This window comes from Leiobunum rupestre, chromosome 11 (genome assembly GCF_980474605.1).
Source record: "Leiobunum rupestre chromosome 11, qqLeiRupe1.1.hap1, whole genome shotgun sequence".
Lineage (NCBI taxonomy): Eukaryota > Metazoa > Arthropoda > Arachnida > Opiliones > Sclerosomatidae > Leiobunum > Leiobunum rupestre.
In genome coordinates, this window is record NC_143394.1 from 24,721,548 (window position 1) to 24,736,392 (window position 14,845).

Here is a 14,845-nt window from a genome sequence, read left to right on the forward strand (position 1 = left end):
ATCCATGGGGATAATAGACAGTGTTTATAGCGAATCGAACCAAATCGAGGCTACGTTGAGGGATTTTGAGGAAAATATTAAGTTGAAGGATGGGCGCTATGAAGTTGCTTTACCTTGGAAGCCAAATAGGGAACAATTAGGGAATAACCTAGAAGTAGCTAAGAGAAGAACTGTAAATTTAGTACGAAAATTGGTAGCTAAACCCAATGAAATAGAAAAATATGACGCTATCATAAAAGAACAACTTAAAACTGGGATAGTAGAACTAGTCGAGGAAAAAGAACTTAACGAGGAGCCTAAAAATTGTTACTATTTGCCCCACAGGGGGGTCACCCGTGAGAGTAGCGAAACTACGAAATTGAGGATCGTGTACGACGCGTCTTCCCACGCGAAGGACACGCCCTCTCTAAACGATTGTTTAGAATCTGGCCCAAATCTGTTACCAAAATTGTTTAAAGTGTTAGTGCGTTTCTGGACGCATAGAATCGGGTATACGGGCGATGTAGAAAAAGCCTTTCACCAAATTGGAGTAATTAAAGAAGATAGGGACGCCTTTAGATTTTTTTGGATTCAGGGTTTAAAAGGGGTAGATAAATACGAATTTATTACTTATAGATTCGCGAGGGTCCCTTTCGGTTGCACGGCCAGCCCATTTTTGTTGGCCGCAACTATTAAATATCACGCTAAACAGTTTAAACAATCTTTCCCCGAGGCAAGCGCGGTATTAGAAAAAGACCTTTATGTCGACGATTTAGTTTCGGGTGGAAAAGGGGTAGCGGAGGTCGACAAAATTATAGGAAGGACAAAAAGCATACTAGAAAAGGCCGGAATGAAATTACGGAAGTTCCATAGTAATTCGAGGGAAATTCGCGATAAGTTTGGGGAAAAGAATCTGAGGGAGGACGAGCAACGATTTAATACCCCCTATAGCTTCACTAAACACACCAAAGTTCTGGGCATGACTTGGAACGAAGGACTAGATACGTTTAGTTTTGACGTGGCTGAAATTATCAATTTTTTATCGAACAAGGAAAATACTAAGCGTTGGGTTTTGAAAGCTGTCGCCAGAGTTTTTGACCCCCTGGGTCTTTTGTCCCCTTTCACAATAAGAGCGAAGCTTATTTTCCAAGAAATGTGGAGTAGAGGGTTGAAATGGGATGAGCCGTTACCTAGTGATCTGACGCGAAAATTTGAAGCGTGGTGCGGGGAGCTTCCAGAGATAGCGACCATACAAATACCTAGATATTATTTTGCTAGAGAGCCCGCTGATTTAGAACCCCAAATAGAAATTCATGGATTTGTAGACGCGAGTAAGGATGCATACGCTGCCGTTATTTATTTAAAAAGACAGTATCCAAATGGGGAAGTAGTCACCTCAATGGTGGCCTCTAAGACCAGAGTAGCACCCCTGCAAACCTTGACCTTGCCACGACTAGAGCTGATGGGAGGAGTTTTGGGGGCTAGACTCGTGGAAACAATAGTAGAAACCTTAGATTACACCCCTCGAGCTGTTAGAATGTGGACAGACTCGACAATTGTACTGCATTGGGTAAAAGATAACGCATCCAGGTGGAAACCCTTTGTCTCGAACAGGGTAAAGGAGATTCAAAATCTGACCGACCCCTCCGCTTGGGAACACGTTGCTGGCGCGGAAAACCCGGCCGATTTGCCCTCGCGCGGTAAATCAGTCGAGGAATTAAAAACATCCCGACTGTGGCTTTACGGACCCCCTTGGTTATTGGAAAACGGTGAATGTGAGGTGAAAACCATACCTGTAAATGAGGACGACCCTGAGATTGTAGTGGAGAAGAGAACGAACGCGGAAGCGATATTAGCCATTTCCATTGAGGAAAGGAACGATGAAACAATAATAGACGTGAATCTATATAGCTCCGCTAATGTAGTTTTTAGATTGACGGCTTATGTTAAGCGTTATGTAAAGAATTGTTTTAATAAGTGTAAAAATTTGGATAAGATTACTGGCCCTCTAACGTCGGAGGAATTAAACGCCGCCGAAAAATACTGGGTCAAAATAGCTCAGAAAGACGATTACATTAACGAAATCAACTCCCTAAAAAATGGTATTGGAATTCCCAAAATTTCAAAAATTGTCACCTTGTCACCCTCATTAGACGAAGATGGTCTATTGCGTGTAGGCGGTCGGTTAGACGCGGCCAATATCACATACCAGGAGAAGCATCCGTGGATACTTTCTCACCAACACAGATTAACGAAATTGATTATTGACGATTGCCACATTAGATTGAAACATGCCGGCGTTGATCAGGTATTAGTTGAAATTAGAGAAAAATTTTGGGTGATTAAGGCTAGACGACTAATTAAAAGCGAAATAGGTAGCTGCCCAAGGTGTAAAATATTTAAGACGAAAGCGCCGGTAGCGGTTATGGCACCATTGCCAGAGGCCCGAATAACGCAGTCCCCGCCGTTCTCGGTGTGCGGTATCGATTTCGCTGGGCCACTAATTAACAAATCAGGAGAAAAGTGTTACATAGCATTATACACCTGCGGTGTTACGCGTGCCGTACACTTAGAGTTGGTTAGCGATCTAACCACCGATAAATTTTTATTGTCATTTCGGAGATTTGTGGCTCGCCGTGGCGTTTGTTCTATTATTTATAGTGACAATGCGAAAACATTTAAGAAGGCCGAAAACGATTTAAAACAACTGATAAAAAACATTCGACACCCGGACGTTACAAAATATGTTGGATCCCTCAGAATCGAGTGGCGCTATATTGTGGATAGGGCGGCTTGGTGGGGAGGGTTTTGGGAGCGGATGGTCCGTTCGGTGAAAACGGCCCTTCGAAAAACCCTCGGTCTGACCTCCCTATCGTACGAGGAGTTAGAGACCCTCTTGATTGAAGTCGAGGCAACGATAAACTCGAGGCCTATTACGTATGTATACGAAGGAGCGGGGGAACCGGCTCCATTGTGTCCGGCCCATTTTTTAATTGGAACTAAATTAACTTCCCTTCCATCAAGAGTGTTTTCCGATGGAGAGATCCAAAACGTAACGCAGCGAGCGTTAACTAAAAAATTAAAATATCGTCAAACTCTTTTAGACCGATTTTGGTCGCGATGGAAGTCTAGTTATTTGTTAGAATTGCGTTCGGCCCATCACAAACCGTCCCGCAGCCCGTCCAAACCTTTAAAGATAAATGACGTTGTATTGGTGGAAGAGAAAAGACTTCCTAGATTAATGTGGAAGATGGCGGTAGTTGAAGGAGTCCAGACGGGCAGGGATGGTATTGTGCGGTCGTACGTAGTGCGGCTGCCGAATGGAAACCGTATAAAACGGTCAATCCAAATGCTCTACCCCTTAGAAATTTAACATTTTTTTTTGAACCAGGTTCAAAAGTGGGGAGGGTGTTAAAAATCAAATTGGTTTGTATACTGTAAATATATTTGTTTTCAATTAGAATAGAATGTTGTGAATTTTGTATATAATTAATCTTGTATATTATTTAACTTGTATTGTATGTATTTTTTTGTTTGTTGTATATATTTCAAAAAGTGTACGGGAATATTTTACTGTATTTTTTTTGTATGTGGCAATCGCCACTAAAGGGTTTTTCCTTGAATAACTGTCAATTTTTGACCAGGATTAGTGGTAAAGCGAGGTAGGAAAAGGAACCCCGAGCTATTTTGAACGACGAGTTGTTAGCCCGTAGACTTACGGCGCCACCTTGTATTGTGTAGTTGGAAAGGATGGGGCTTGGGTTATTTTCGGGTAATTTTCCAAGTGTCCACAATTGTATGTGCGGGGGGTGAAACTCCTAACGGGTCCCAATCCGAGTTTTCGTGTAAGCCCAAAAAATATAGAAGGGTAGAAGTTCTCAGCGATTAATATTGTTCGGTCTAGGCAATGTGCGCCGGCCAGCAAAAAGTAATTTCTCAAATTTGTAACTTTAAGACTAACGTGCAGTCTAATATTAATAAAATGTTGTTTTTGTTATACGAAGAGTTCGTCCAATTTTTATAATTTATCCGCGAGGTCTAACGTGCTAGGTCCCGGTGTACCCAGTGCTAGTTAGGGCGGTGTTTCAGTCCGCTGTTCTAACTCAAAACTTTCAAGCTCTCCCAAAAGCTAGTTCGCGCCTTTTAAACCGCAACATAAGTAGTAGATAAATAACAAGGTTGGAATGGTGTTCAGCTGTACGTTGTGCTCCCGTAAATATTTGGTGAAGATATCACTAATTGGGAAAAAAGGTAGATAATTCGTGTTTAAATATTAGATATATTACGATTGTATTTATTTGGTGAAGATATCACTTGGAAAAATAAATAGTTATTGACTTTTGGGACGGACTGATTGCTGAGAGTTACGGTAAACGTCACAGCTTCCAAATGTTCACGGTTTTCGTCGAATTATCAATTTGCGATGGTATTGAGTGGGATGACAGGCGATTGTTCTACCACAGCACCACTGACATAAATTACGCTACAACGATATTTTGACAAACAGCCTTGGAGAAAGTCCGTTTTCCTTTACGCTTTTTTTAACTTATTAACTTCAATTTCTCCTATAATATTTTTATTATTTAAAATGAAATTAAAAGTAATTAATTTACGACCGTGGTCAGGAATCGAACCCATTCGTAACGAAACCGTGGGTACCAGCCGTTGGGGTATAGATATTAGCGGTTCGTGTACGGTATTTTATGGTCGGGTCAAGTACGTATTTTCAATAGGGTTTTATACGGCGGGTTTGCAATGGTATTTTGTTAATAAGAGTGTTTTTACTTCTAAAAGACATCACTGTTGAACGATTGTTTATTTAAAAACGCAAACGCCGTTTCGAGACGGTCCGCGAGTATTGTCATCAGCTATACAATGAACGATAACTTCAAAATCATGGTGATAAACAATTAAAATAAAATAAAATATATTTTAAGTTATTTTAAATTAAGATTAAGGGTAAGGTTTAAAAAAAAACGTGAAACTTAAGAAGTTAAAAAAAACCCCGTTGTGTAGTGTAGTTTTAGATTACGTAAAGGACCGTTTCTATAAAAACTGGTTGAACGGCGACACAAAATGCTAATGGCCTCCATATAAAAATAGTAAGAAAATGGTAAGATCACTCGTAAATTCTGAGGAGCCCACTGAAAAATAGATTGTTTACGAAAAAAAACTATTTTATAAAAAAGGTCAACATTTTTAAAATCAGTTGAAATAGTGTTTTATAGACGATTTAAAGAAGGCAAAGGTAAAATGTCTTGACTGTGAAAATCAATCGGATAAAAGGTCAACAACGAAAACCAAACCACGATAAAATCGTGATGAGTCTCAAAAAACGAGAAAACCATCCGAAATTTCGAGTGACTATTCAAGTGATGATGGTACATATTTCATAATAGTTGATTAGCAATATCTATAACATCTTTATTCACATTCCACAGAAGGAAATTCAATCAATCGATTAAGTGTTACGTTGCCTGAAGCGCCTTTGTTTCCAAGGCATTCAGCATCGAAAACTTTACCATGCAACAGTCGACCACAAAAAAGTTTCTGAGGTAACATAGAACCTTTTATCTTTAATTTGATTCAATCGGCCGTATTCTGCATGACCCCGCAAGTAAGAAGGGAAACGCCTACTTGCTTCAGCCCTACCATTCGACGAGAGCTTACCGATTTCCCTCTTCTTTCCCCTCTTGCTTGGCCAATTGAAGGGCTGCTTTAGTGTGACGTATTACTTGTTTTGAATTCCCAACTTCCGGTTAAAAGTTTCCGACATTTTTAATATCATTTGTAAAGTGAATTTTGCCGAAACTGCAATGGGAGTTATTGCTGCTGTCGTGAGAATTGAAGCGATAGGCTTAGCGGAAGAAGTAGAAATTTTTAATGAAGGTAGCATGGAATTGAGAATGTTTAGCTAAGCGCATCATTGGAGAAGCAGGTATTTAATATGTACGTTACAATCATTGTACATAAGGTTTTAATTGGCGTTATTTTTTACAGCTAAGGCTCGTTTCAACGTGTTTTGTCTAGTAACCACGAAACTGGGCTACGTTCAGTAACGCTCATCAACTCATGCGGCTTTCCGGTACAAAATTATACAATTGGAGAGCCAATGGTACAATACTCTTTGTAAATTATGATTACCTTAGTAATTTGGAAATACAAATATTTTTATTTGCAGATGCATACTACCGAATGAACTCTGCGCACATCAATAATACACATTCGCATGTATATTTGGGTGATATCTTTGCACGTTGGCTTAGTGTCCTAACCCACAAGGGCTGGGGCTTAAAAATACGTCAATACGAATGATATGTACTGTAATGATTTTTTTTTTACTGTTAGGGCTGATGTGTCGATGGAATATAATTTTATCCTGCTGTCGCTTGCATAATTTTTCGAACTTTGAAAACTTCCCCAAGTCCTGTTACAATTGGCAAGAATATTTTTCAACCAATAGCACTAAACTCAGTTAATTCCTTAGCATTATACTTAAAGGTAATATTTATTTTATCACAATTGCTTTTTACTTAAAAAATTTTACTTCTCCAGAAGCTTCATTAATCTTCCGAACGTCTCACTCTCTCTGGATGCAGTCAGAAGGCTGAATGTAACAATTAACAATTATCTCCTCGCATCATTACCACTCTTTATATATTGCAGATTTTTCACAGAAAGCCCCTATTCAGATGTAAATACTACAAGGTACTCCTGCGTACGACACTTATGCAATAATATGTGCAAGTGTTTTCTTTTAAGTGGTTCATTTTTAAGTATGTCTGCCACCAGTATGTTATTTCTTGCATCAGTTTTTAGGTTGTTCCATTATTTTAAAATCAGATGAGGAAATTTTGGGGGCTAGAAAAGCAGATTAACCACGAGTGCAACTGTTACCCAACGATTATTCTGCTTATAGTTATGAGCACTGATTTTTTGCCGCTGAAGCTCTTCACATTTGGGTTCCTTAAGATGGGGAATAGAGGCTTCCTCTTCCTCCGCAGTATATGAAGGGTCTTCATCACCCATTTTTAAACAATTGCTTAGTGCTTACAAAATTATGTCAGAAAACCGAATTGAGTCAAATATTTATTTCACAAATTTCTACACATATTCCAAACAATACTAAAAAACTTTATTTATTTTGGTGATTGGGAAAAAAAACCTGTAGGGATGGCGAATAGGCGAGCAGTTATTTCCATAAGTGGATTTAAGAGCCATCCCTATTTGAATACAAATAATTACAGCAACATAAAAGGTGTAATGATGTATTAGCCTAGCTGAGTATTATTATTATTATTATTACACCGCCTACATTTCGCTGTTGGAACAGAGCTCCAGCCGCTTAGTAGCTACTGATAATACAATCGCTAGTTCGCTACTCCTACAGGTTCCTATTTCGACATGGCTTATAGGTGCATAATTTTTTATGGCCTACAGGTTCATAATTCTTGCTAGAATTTAATTCCATAAAGTAAACGAACTAAAGAATATTCGTCACTTGTTGGTAACTTTATGAAGCTCTTCTTTCGTTTTTCCCGCGCAACTGAGTGGTCAAAGTTGGCTGTACTTTTATGTAAATTTTATTCAATAAATTGTACACTAAAGCTGAATATGTAATAAAAATATTGTAAAAAATAATTATATATTGTTTTAATTTCAAACAAGATTCAGATTACTATGGAAGGCTATTTTTAATTATTGTTATTATCCTAAAAGATATTGTTCTAAAGTTAATGAAATTTAAAGTAGATGGCATTGTTTTAGGGCTATTACTTTTCGGTTTGTAAGAAGATGGCATTACAAAAGTTTTGAATAAAAAATGAAAAATAGATGGCATTGCAAATTATCTTCCCTAAAATAACACTAGATGGCACTGTCCGCTTAATTTTGGTGTAGGGGGCGCTTTAACGTTATTTCCGGAACATGGGTCATCAAGAGTCACGTCACACTAGTGACGTCACTGCAGCTCTTCAATTGGCCAAGCAAGAGGGGAAGAAGAGGGAAATCAGTGAGCTCTCGTCGAATGGTAGCGCCGAAGTAAGTAGGCGGTTCCCTTCTTACTTGCGGGGTCATGCAGAATACGGCCGAATATTTGAAATGATTTTTTTTCTCCAAAATAGTTAGTACTTCAAAAACATTTCTAGAACCAGGTAGAGAAGATCGATTTTCAGGTATGAATGACATTAATAAATCTTACCGTCGAGTTAGATCCAAAAGTTCTAGCCAAAGTCCGACCCGATAGCTTCTCGGGTTCACAATCGTTACCGAAGAGACGTGCCAGCCACGGTGGCAGTGGGGTTACCCGCACCCTCTTCAATTTCACGCCGGGCGCCCTGACCCCTCTACTTTTTCCCCGGGGAAATTTTTGCGCCGATGATTTTTATTTGCAATGGTTCCTGGAATGATTTTTGATAAAGGATATGCATACAACACTAGGGTACTTCCGAAATTTCGGGTGACTATTCAAGTGATGATGGTACATATTTCATAGTAGTTAATTAGCATTATCTATAACATCTTTATTCACATTCCACAGAAGGACATTGCAAATTCATACGAAATGACAAGTTAATTAGATTTTTAAATTTTGGTAATTAAAGTGATTCGGCATTCCAGGTTGGTTTTTTTTTTCAGTTTCCGAAAAAATATTCCAAGAAATGGTAAATCTTAAACCACAAAGTAACATCCACACTCGTGTGCTGAACAGAATTTTATTTGAAAAGGTGCCAATGTGAAATATAAACTTGAATTCTAGAATTAAAAGATCGTACCGCTAAAATCAATACCCCAACGGCTGGTACCCACGGTTTCGTTACGAATGGGTTCGATTCCTGACCACGACCGTAAATTAATTTCTTTTAATTTTATTTTAAATAATAAAAATGATATCGGAGAAATTGACGTTAATAAGTTTAGAAAAGCGTAAAGGAAAACGGACTTTCTCCAAGGCTGTTTGTCATAATATCGTTGTAGCGTAATATGTGTCAGTGGTGCTGTGGTAGAACAATCGCCTGTCATCCCGCTCAATACCATCGCAAATTGATAATTCGACGAAAACCGTGAACATTTGGAAGCTGTGACGTTTACCGTAACTCTCAGCAATCAGTCCGTCCCAAAAGTTAATATATATTTATTTTTGCAAGTGATATCCTCACCAAATAAATACGTGAGCACCACATACAGATGCACACCATTCCAACATAGTAATATATCTACTATTTATACACGAAATATCTACCTTTTTTCCAAATTAGTGATATCTTCACCAAATACATACGTAAGCACAACGTACAGCTGAACACCATTCCAACCTTGTTATTTATCTACTACTTATACACGAAATATCTACACTTTGGTTCAATCTAGTGATATCTTTAAAAATAAATATACGTGAGAACAACGTACATCTGATCACCGTTCAAATCTAGTAATCAATTTACCATTTATATCGATATATAAATAAAATGTCTAATAACAGTAAACATACCACACAGCAAATCTTTATGACATCTAAAGAGCGCCTAAAAACATCGGTTGAACACATAAAATGCCTTCATGTCTTACAGATGTTCATTATGTAGGACTTAGATGATATTTACATTTTATAACGACGCTTCCGTTTTCGTGGCCGAAACCGGGTACAATTACGAACGAGGGGGCTTTAAGTTTAAGGCTTTAATAGAGGATCCCACGCCAATAAATGCAAAGAGAGTTTTTTAGGCTTTCTTTGGCGTCGTGTACATCACATTTATTTGTGGTTCGGATTGTTCGAGTTGCCGTTGGGGTACCAAGTGTAAGTGAGTAGAGCAAATACAACCAATGCAATGACAATAGAGTTTTATTGTAACTCAAAGGTTCAAATTAACCTAATACAATACACTTATCAAGAAATTTAGAACGTTGCTCTAGCTTACTTTTCCTTAGGGGCCAAGGGTTCAACTAAAGTTACGGAAGGACTGGGGCTGGTTCTGGAAGACACAGCTTTGATACTACAATAAATTAAGGAATCTGGTACTGGGTGACACAGATTTCGGGTCGGAAGATTGCTTACTAAATTATTGATATAAACTTGGGTTTTTATGGGACACATGGTTGAGCGTGCCTACCATGCGGTTATACAAAACATCTGATTCTACGGGGTCAATCTTAATAGTTCAAGGGCATCGCATAAATAATCACACAATGAGGGCCCGGCCAGATATAAGCAACTATAATCCAATATACACTTTATTTAGCATAATAATCCAAAATAATTCAAAGAAACAACAAGAGATTTGATACAATTACCGCGCACAAATACTTCCTCAAACACAGTCTTTGGATTCACCACACTACACTACACAGTCCTTTCCAGAGGGACACGACTCTTGCACGTACTTCTCGCGCTTCTATTTCGACTAGCGCCCACTCTTGACGCCCACGTTCCTTCACATTCGACTCTGCGCTACAGTTCACACTGCCCTCTCTTTGCCCAGGAAACTCCCTTTATATCCCTGGCTTATCTTATCTTTTAAGTTTATCGGGATGCCTCCCGCAGCGTGATTAGTAGAACAAATATTTACACCGCGCCTTCTTGTTAGTAGATGGCACCTCAATTTGGCTCTCCTCTGCCCACTTGGTAAAAAGAAAACTAATACTATCGTCTGCTTAACTTTAAGCAGCTCGGATCCCCTAAAATACCCCGTCTTTCACCCGATAAAATGTCAGGTTCCTAACAATATTTACAACTGCAATACAGATGTTCAACGTGTACTCTAAATGGTCTAATCCGTACTCTATTTGTCCATAGGACATCGGTTGAACATGGAACATCTATGATGCATCTAAAGGGTCGTTTAAGGAGCGCCTGTGTTACATATTAATATCAAATTACCTATGTCTTGCCCTCTTGTTGAGATAGCTGACGCCTGACCGCGGTTTTCAAAGAGTGAATGCTTGTTTTTCACTGGCGCGCGCAACGACGCATTTCTCAGCTTTGAAACGTTCAAACGTTTTTACGCGCGTAAAGAAAATAACATTATGATGCGCGCTAGTGGAAACAAGCTTAACGGTTAGGTCGTGGCTCACTCATAATATCGGACTTTGCCAGAAATTGCCATGCAGACAAAATTATCATCACAACAAATAAGTAAGTAGAATTTCATAATAATTAAGTAATACTCAAGTAAATAATTAAGTCATTAAAGTTGAGTAAAAATATGTATTGTATTTTACATATAAATAAATGACCTGGGCTTAACTAAATACGGTAAAAGTTTAAAAGAAAATAGCACACCTAATAGTATTGTGTTTTCAGAATTATATGTAAGGGAAGTTGCCTTTAAATATAGTTGAAAATAGGCATTGTTAATCTGTGTTCACCCATTGATTATGGTAGGAGATAGAAAGTTTTCATTCAGGCAACTTTTTGAAATTTGAGTTTTAAATTTTTATATATTATCATTTATTTAAAACTCAAATTTGAAAAAGTGGTCTAAAAGAAAATTTTCAATTTTTTACCATAACCAATTGGTGAACACAGTCTAACAATGCCTATTTTCAACTATATTTAAAGGCAACATCCCCTACATTTAATTCTCAAAACACTGAAGCTCCGGGACCATTCAACACGATACCTTTTAATAAATGCAAATTTTTACCCAGAAGAACAACTATTGAAGCCAAAAATATTTAGTCACTTCATTTTCAACCTACAGAGCCTGTCAGACTTGGGGAAGGTTGTTTTTAGTGAGCTTTTAATAAAATAAAATAAATGGTATAGCGTATCAAAATTTCAAACTCAAATTAAAAAAAAACTACCTAAATGAAAATTTCCCATCTCCTACCATAATCAATAAGTGGACACAGACTGATAATGATTATTTTTAAATATATTTAAAGGCAATTTCCATTACGTTTAATTCTGAAAACACTGAAGATTGTTCAACGCATAACCGTTAATTTATGCAAATTTTCACACTGAAGCAGAATTATTTAACTCAAAAACAATTTCACCATTTTCATTTTAACCTACACAGCGATTCAGACTTGGGGAAGGTTGTTTTTAGTGAGGGTTCAATCACATTTGAAATAAAAATTGCTTAAGCTTTTAAATAAGTGTTATAGGGTGCGGAACATTAAAATCTCAACAAAGCTTAAGCTTTTTTTTTTTCAATTGTAATTGAACCCGAGGGGTTAGCCACTTTTGAAATCAGGTGTACCAATCAGCAGTGAAATCTCTTAAATCACTTCAAATCAGTAGCTTTCATAACGTTAAATCAAAAGTGAAATCACCAGAAATCTGAAATCAGGTGTACAAAATTTTGCAACAGTGAATAACCCCTCGATTGAACCCTCATTAAAAACAACCTTTTCCAAGTCTGACTAGCTGTGTAGATAAAAAATAAAGTGGTAACATATATTTGGTGAAAAATTTGCATTAATTAAAGTTTTGTGTTGAACTTGCAGATTCATAGTTTAAATGAAAAGGAAGTTGGGGTGAAGTGAACTACAGCGTCCTCATTGAATTTTATATTCATTTTGGTTGCGCCTGATAGACCTTGTCAAAATGTCACGTAGATGCCGAGGGTATTTTTTAATTTTTTCCGCAAATGAATATTTAATTTTTTAATTTAATTTAAAAAATTTCACATTTTTGGTCATTTTCATGTGTTTCGTTGTACTTATTTTCGTCGTGTGTTCGCCGACATCACAGTTTCGGTGTCCTAATAATTTCCACGTGATATTCCGGTAGTTTATAAAATCAATTAAATTTTTTGTTCATTTTCTAGGTGTTTTGTATTTTTGGGCCACACACGCTTATTTCAGGTTTTAATTTACTTGAAAAACTTGCACTTTTTTGGGCGTTTTAACGTTTTTGATAATTTAAAATTAAATACTTGATGCGTAAGGCTTGGTACTGTCCTCTAGGTCGCGTTATAGATGGCCCATCGCTTTTTTAGTATGGGGTTGTTATTTTTGTTACTATTTAAGTTGATACGATTTCACTAAGTACGATTACAGAAGGCCCACTGTCAATGCTCAGAATGGGGCTAGTGCGCGCTTAAAAAGTGGTGTCGGCGGATACACGACGGAACTATTTTTAAGAAAAACGTTACTAATCCCCTAAAATTACTACTTACTTAAAATTAAGTTAATTAAAAAATTATCATTTGCGGCCCAAAAAATATCACTTCGTAATCTACGCGTCAAGTGCTACATTATCCGCCAAAAAACGGCTAATCCCCTAAAATTATTACTTTTTTAAAATTAGGTTAATTAAAAAAATTATCATTTGGGGCCCAAAAAATCACTTCGTAATCTACGCGTCAAGTGCTACTAAAGAAAAGGTTATCGACGTTATCGGGTGGTATAGGGGGTTTCTAAGTTGGGAGAGCTACTATTTATTCCAGATGCCGACTAGGCGCGACTAAACTTATTTAATGACGAGGCGATGATTAAACAAAAACAACTTCATTACAACTCCAAGACGCTATACTTCGCGTAAATTAAAGTAAATTTCTCGCTAACGGGAGAGGTGGTCTCTACGGCGACCGATTTTCGTTGAGAGTTCTGCCTAACTACCTGTAGAAAAATTATAAACCGCCTGGTCCCTTCCTTGACCGCTAAAATTAGTCTTCTGTTCGGAAAAACCTCGTACGTCACGGGCTTTCTCCATTTCTCGGTTTCCCCGTTCTCTCCAATACAATGGCGAGAAGAGAAAAACAAGTTGGCAAGCAAAAATATACCTCTCCTCGGAAGAATTGTCCCTAGTGGTATTAATTTCTCGAGACGACCCTTAATGAAATCTCCGCAATTCAGATTTATTTACTAAAACAGTAATCCCGGTTCAATCCCGCCCGGTATAAAAATTTAATTTTAATTAAAATAATTGACACTATCAGTTAAATATAATACGAAGCAAATTTTAATGAAAGAAATATCTACAGAGGGTATTTGTATTTTTCTCGCTTACGAAATACTTGCCGCATCTTTAACGCTCATTTTATTTCAACGTTCACCCTTAATGAAGATACCGTAGAATAGCTATATTCGACATCTGGTAGTGGACGACTCGTAGACTTCATGTTGACGTTGTGACACATACCGCATGAAAAAGACCAATACCGTTCAATTTCCCTTTAACCATCTTATCTGCTGACTGCGCTAAAACAAGATTTGACCTTTAAATTTTCATACGTAAAAAATTGACGTTAATAACTGTTAAAATTTCCTAACATCAAATCTGGTACAGTGGCACATTATAAACGTATAACTTACGCTGCTAGCGCCCCCAGGTCACGGGAATTTCTAGCCTTTGTAAACGCACGCCCAAATATTTCTCCTCTCAAGCTACAATTACATCAATACCGCAAGTATATTACGTCGCTGAATTTTTCAAAAACTTGAGCTGGTGACACTCTTATACCTTCGGAGAATGTATTTATTTATATTTTATCACTAATTTGTTACATAGATTTAAATATTTCCATATACAATTACTGGTTTGTGGGGTGTTATTGTTATTTTAATCATCGAGAAGTTTAATTATATCAGAGTTAAGAACTTACATCACTAGAGACATCGATGCAATAGCCTCGCGATCTCAACTATCATTTGTCACGATAGTAATATTTATTAATAAAACCGGGTACGCGACGTAGATAGACTGCAGTCTATATATGCTATTGGTCTATCTTTTAGTATGGTTCATCTAATTATTCGTCCTTCCGGCACCCAGCCGCACCCTAACTTACCACGAAAAATTTAAATAAAATCCATAATCGCTTTGTGAACGTATAAAAGAGTTGTGTGAGATTTGTGTTACGGCCACGCTAACGGGGTGATACTTGGGGATATGGATGGGACACCCGTAACGGAAGTA

General features: G+C 37.6%; 1 protein-coding gene across 1 annotated transcript; it reads left to right on the top strand.

Moving 5' to 3' along the window:
• The first annotated feature begins 4 nt into the window (after nucleotides 1-4).
• Nucleotides 5-12,468, top strand: LOC149922031 (uncharacterized). The gene is made up of 3 exons (XM_090162222.1): nucleotides 5-1,900; nucleotides 1,976-2,287; nucleotides 12,430-12,468. The coding sequence occupies exons 1-3, from the start codon at nucleotides 5-7 to the stop codon at nucleotides 12,466-12,468; spliced, it is 2,247 nt and encodes a 748-aa protein (XP_090018348.1).
• Nucleotides 12,469-14,845: the final 2,377 nt, after the last annotated feature.

What these genes read in the sequence shown, in the direction of transcription:
- LOC149922031 (XM_090162222.1), top strand. Translation starts at nt 5, where the DNA reads ATGGGGATAATAGACAGTGTTTATAGCGAATCGAACCAAATCGAGGCT. An exon ending in ATCTATATAGCTCCGCTAAT is followed by an intron (nt 1,901 to 1,975) that starts GTAGTTTTTAGA and finishes AATTTGGATAAG; the next exon opens with ATTACTGGCCCTCTAACGTC. An exon ending in AACATGCCGGCGTTGATCAG is followed by an intron (nt 2,288 to 12,429) that starts GTATTAGTTGAA and finishes TTGAACTTGCAG; the next exon opens with ATTCATAGTTTAAATGAAAA.